The sequence below is a fragment of the Chenopodium quinoa genome, unplaced genomic scaffold (assembly GCF_001683475.1).
Source record: "Chenopodium quinoa cultivar QQ74 unplaced genomic scaffold, ASM168347v1, whole genome shotgun sequence".
NCBI classification, from domain to species: Eukaryota; Viridiplantae; Streptophyta; class Magnoliopsida; order Caryophyllales; family Amaranthaceae; genus Chenopodium; species Chenopodium quinoa.
Window position 1 is genome coordinate 9,915,283 of NW_018744367.1, and position 5,656 is coordinate 9,920,938.

Sequence of the window (5,656 nt, forward strand, 5' to 3'; positions counted from 1 at the left end):
ACCAAGCTATTATTCCTATGTATTTCTCCAAGCAACTTCAGGTAGATTCAAATTACGCTATTATGTCTCATCAATGAGTGCTAACATTATAGATAAGCCCTGAATCGGGATTAAAGCTTTTGCCTTCTAAAGCAGTTCAGAAATTCCGAGTAAACAAACTAGAGTACTAAACCACACCGGACCCCTCCTTGGCAGACGAAAATCATGACGGAAAAGGCAAAAATAGAGAGCAAGAACACACTACAACAAAGTGACAAACCACATATTATGTGCATTAGTATTCAAAATGATGTTTTGGTGACAAGCATTGGAGCAACATCCCTGCACCAATTCATAAGCTTCGTGCTAATGCGTTTTATTTCAACATTAACCTCAATAATGCTAGTATTTAGTTCAGTATCTACTGATACAGATTCATGCATTCACCTTTGGTGCCCAACCAGCAATCACATGTTCTTTGGCTGCTTTGGTTTTCTCAAAAGACTCACGAGCAAAGAGTAACTGCAATATCATAAACCAGCTAATCAGAAAACCGGAGCCCCGGAGGATAACTAAATGACATACGAGCAAATTCTTCAAAAGATGAACTAGATTCAAATGGATGTCACCCTTCATAGCTATTTTGTAAATTAGAAAGTGACAAGTTCAAATAATTAGCATATCTATTCAAGAAAAACCTTGCAACATCATGTTAAAGCAAAGAGCATCAAGCAAATTGGTGATGATGATGATATGAAAACCAACCAGCAGAAACTGCCTATCAAGATTCATGCTAGCTTAGTTATAGTAGTGTTTCTGCTTAATATTAAGGGGTAGAAGACAATAATGGAAGATTATCATATATTCATATGGAACGTTGCACATGCAACAATGCCAATAGCAGCAATTGAAACTAAATAGAATTGTATTCATAGTATAAACTATAAAGTGTGTATGCCAGTTTTTTTTTTTTTTTTTTTTTTGGCTAGCAATACAATACTTCTCCATGAACGGTCATTTCTACAATTCTGTACTCCTTGTTATATAAAGATAAAATGAAGTTTGTCATTTTTTTAAATGTACTTTGTACTTCGTAATTTAGTCACTGCTTCTTTTCCTCCATTATCATGTGTGCAGTCTTTTGGCTTCTTTTTATATTTTGTTTCTGTAGGTTAAAAACTACACAGCAGCCTTCATTTCCAATTTAATTTTCTACATAGAATACAGATATACAAAAATTTCAGCTCTCTATATACCCTCCAACCAACATTTAGTCCCAACATAAGGTTTAATGTTCTAAGAGTAGCATATGGAGGAATGGTTCAGGATAAAAACTCCCCATTATTACTTCCAGCAGTCATTGACTTATACTAGACCCTTATAATAGACCCTTATAATTAACACTGAATCTTACCATCAAGCTTTTGAAGCAACTCAAAGTTTATCTCGTTGTTTTTTTTTCGTATCAAGACTTCTGTGAGTGTTACCTATCAACAATTCAACATATTGAACTTCCTATAACGAGCATTTTAGGGATTTGGCTGATTGTTACAAGCAAGGGCTGATGCAGATGCACATTCCACAAGTACTAAAGAGAGGGAGGATGACAAAAAAACACGTCCAACATATAATTCAGTATGGTACTTATCCACCATCACACTTCGCAAATGTTGCAAAGCATTAATTTAGTGCTACATACATGATAATCAGCAGAGATATTGTTAATAGACGACAGAAAATAGAATACGGATCAACTGTGTGGGAATAATCAGCATATATCTTGTAGGATATACATAAGCAAATTTAGGGGTTTGAAAAAGAGAAAATATCAAAACATTAAGAAAATGCTTTTTCACAGTGACTTGCCAACATTATTGGGGGATCACAGTGATCAATAAAAATGAAGGGACCTTTATCTGCATTAGAAACCAGGATAATCATATAATAATTTGGAATTGATAGGCAAGTAGGTTTATATAGTGGAATTAACATCACCTCAAACAGGACTACATTATTTTAACCTAGTTACCAGAGCCACTCAAAAGCTCAATCATATCACAAGTTAGAAACCAGGATAATCATATAATAATTTGGATTTGATAGGCAACTAGGATTATATAGTGGTATTAACATCACCTCAAACAGGACTACATTATTTTGACCTAGTTACCAGGCCACTCAAAAGCTCAATCATATCACAAGTTAGGTAATTCATATACAAAAAAAAAAAAAAAAAAAAAAAAGACATAAACATAAACCTTAGAACTGAAGCAACTAAAGTCTGATAAGTTGGTGAAGTACATAGTACAAAAACTAGCAAAATACAGGTATAGCAATTTCAAAGGATGGGAAGACTACCAATGAACATGTAATGAATATCACTTGCCAACAATTATAAAGGAACTCTCACCTTCATGTATTCACGAACACAAGATAAGTTTTCAGGAACAGACCATTTCTTAAAGTGGCCAAGGGCTACCTCAAGATGGTAGAGCTTCGGTGCTAGGCTCAAATCAACAGCAGTAACTTTCTGTCCACACACGTACGGTCCCTAACAAATAACAAGAAACCAAAATGTTAATTATCCAACCCCAAATAGATTGAAATAGTAAAATCATTAGTCTTTAAGCATACATGAGATTTGAGATGGTCATCTAGTGCCTTCAATTCCACAAGCAGAGCTTGTTCAGACCCATCATTCGCATCCTTGCTCTTCAAGAAAGTCACAAAAGTCGAAAAGATCTTAGACCCCCTGAGTTCATACAGTAGTCAACGTCACAAAGTGAACAACAGTATCAATAGTTGCCATCAAGTCAATATTACTTTTTATCTGGAATCAGATTCCTCCAAGCTAGTAAGATATGCAAAAAGAAAAGAAGCATTGATTAAACAGCTAAATGGATTCTCAGTACAAAAGAAACATATGGCCCCTCATCCTTCCAAAAATCGTCACCCTTTAGATAGCGTGAAAGTTTCCGTATCAAAGATGGAGAAATTCACTAGAGAGCAGTAGCTTGTAGACATATGATTTACTTTCTTCAGTTTATCAATCTACTTTGTTCTGTACTTGTATTATTAATTATAAATTTATAATATATAATATTCAAGCAAAAAAAAAAAAAAAAAAAAAAAAAAACCATTGTGACTCCGTCAAGATTCACCAAATCTGACTTTGTCACGAGGTTCCAAAAATCCCTACGAGCTTAGACGTTTTCACTCCCTAGTTCATGAGTAGAAACCATCGGTTGGCTAGCTGCCTAGCTACTACATAACAAACACGGTAAACAAAACAGCTAAATAAATGAAACTTAGGGCATGTTCTCATTGACTGAACTGAACTGAATTGAAATAAATATTTTATAAGAGAAGGAAATTAGGAGCTGAGCTAAACTGAATTGAGTTGAACTGAATTTCAATGTAAGAGAACAGACCCTTAATTTCATCATTACATGATCTCAAAATTGTGATTCGCGAGGCGACACTCACAGTCTTATGATGCCATAATAAACAGTAAATTTTGAGAATTTCCCTTGTGATGCAATGAATTAACTCACACAGATGCTATGAAGTATACATCATTGACCAAAAGAAAACAGTTCATTTGGGTCACAAATAACATGAACTTGATTTTATTGACTAATACCTTCATAACCTGTTGACTATAATCTTGATATCTGCCTCTAAAAGAGTCGATAAGACATGTCATAAGAAAATAAATTTAACAGAAAAAACAAGTTTTGTTTTCATTCTTAAGTCACAATTGACAATAACAAGGTTGAGTCAAACATTCTCTTAACAAGATGTAGCATGTTTTGCTCCATTTAAAATCTTGATTAAGGGCTTGTTAACTTCAGCTTAATTTCAATTCAATTCAGTTCAGCTTCAATCAGTTCAATTCAATTCAATTCAATTCAATTCAATTCAGTTTCGTAAATGTGAACAGACCCTAATTTATAAAAACATGTATAAATATGTTATCCGCATGACTACACATTATTTTCACCTTAAGTACCTCTGTAAAACCCTGAACACTCCAACACAAGTAACGACACTTAGACACTCCATTTTAGATCAAAATTATTGAGACATCATAAAATAACATCCGATACTTGGACACGTACCCATTTCCGACACTAGTACCCTAAATCCAGATAACATACACCAAACTAAACATGAAAAGAAAACTTACACAGATGAAAATTCAGGGTTCGAGGCAAGAGGAGGATCAGGATATTTCTCCTCAAGAAGACCAACAATGACATCAGAGTCAGAAACCCATTTGTCATCCAACTTAACCACTGGTACTTTCCCTTCAGGATTCACCTCCAAAAACCTTCATGATTATTAAAAAATAGTAATCAATCATTACATAAAAGAAAAACCCACCTCAATTTCTTCACAAAAAATTGAAAATTTATAAGATAATAAAAACCCCACAAAAATTTTGATCATAAAATGACAAAAATAAGGGTTGAATTTTACCATTTGGGCTTGTTACTAACATCAATAAGGTGCATCTGATAAGGGATTTTCTTCTCTTCCAATGTTAAAAGAACCCTTTGGCTAAATGGACCTAAATAAATTATCATGATTATAGAATAATCACCACAAAATTCACCCAAATAATCACCAAATTATACAAAAATTAAGGTAGATAAACATTTTTTTAAAAAAATTTGAGGTGCTTACAGTCGCCAAGGATATCAGGAGCACCGACAGCAGCTTTGACACATACTTCGATAGCCATTTTGCGAATGGAATGATGAGTCGAATTTGAGAAATTTAGACAAGAGAGTGAAGACGCTTATTTATTTGATTTACGTCTATGTTTCGGTAGAAAGCTACAAATAGTAACATAAACACACAATTAACGTGGTTTATTATTTATTCAAAATTTCAAATGATTAGAGTGCATTATTGGAAGGATCTTAGATGATGAAGCTACTAGATGGATGGTTTACGTGGTTATGAGGAGAATAATTGTTGTGGCCATTGCGGGACCAATACTTTTTCATTTTTCTTTACGAGCGCGGTGCTCATTTTACGAGGCATTTTAAACTGCTAATCGTTATATACTTATATGTTCTCATTTTACAAGGCTCAAATTTGGACGGGCTTTAGACAAGAATTTTCCGCCCAATTTTTTTTTCTTTTTCTTCCTACACATCTTGGACATGCATTTTCAAGCATTTTGGTTAGTTTTGTGATCCGGCTCGAAAAGGTCCTAAGAGTCTGTCAGCCTCACTTTAATATTTTAATTTTTAGGCATGCATTTTAGGTCCAACTCGACTAAAATGAGCAAACTTTTTTACTCTTGGCTTGACTTGCCATTTGATCACCTTTAGTATTCTACGAGAGTAAGCTTCTTATGATACAATTAAAGTGTGGTATCCATCACTATTTTCTCTCTTTTTCACATGATGGTAGGATCCACATTATTATTTCTTTCTCTTTTCTATGTACTTCTACTATATTTTAATATTATTCACATTTTACTTTAGATTTCCCTCTCACCTAAGAGCACGCTCAGATGATGTTTGTTTATGAGGGTAAAGGGAGGGATAATGAAACAGATGTTAGGGTAAGAAAAATGCAATGTTTGTAAAAAGAGGTGTGGATAAGGATATGGATAAAGACTACCCCGTTATCCTTCTATTTCTATAACCAAGAGGTGGCA

The 5,656-nt window shown here is 34.0% G+C and overlaps 1 protein-coding gene across 1 annotated transcript; it reads right to left on the reverse strand.

The window, feature by feature from the left end:
* Positions 1 to 251: 251 nt before the first annotated feature.
* Positions 252 to 5,005, reverse strand: LOC110696661 (glutathione S-transferase DHAR2-like). Its single transcript, XM_021874018.1, has 6 exons — positions 4,669 to 5,005; positions 4,462 to 4,552; positions 4,169 to 4,312; positions 2,614 to 2,731; positions 2,390 to 2,530; positions 252 to 501 (listed from the first exon to the last, which is right to left on the reverse strand). Exons 1-6 carry the CDS (start codon positions 4,724 to 4,726, stop codon positions 415 to 417), a joined length of 639 nt encoding a protein of 212 aa, XP_021729710.1. The 5' UTR covers positions 4,727 to 5,005; the 3' UTR covers positions 252 to 414.
* Positions 5,006 to 5,656: the final 651 nt, after the last annotated feature.

Coding starts and splice junctions, on each gene's coding strand:
- LOC110696661 (XM_021874018.1), bottom strand. CDS start 4,726: ATGGCTATCGAAGTATGTGTCAAAGCTGCTGTCGGTGCTCCTGATATC. Junction 2,531..2,613: donor ATGACCATCTCAAATCTCAT/GTATGCTTAAAG, acceptor GTTATTTGTTAG/GGACCGTACGTGTGTGGACA. Junction 502..2,389: donor GTGTTCGTGAATACATGAAG/GTGAGAGTTCCT, acceptor ATGATATTGCAG/TTACTCTTTGCTCGTGAGTC.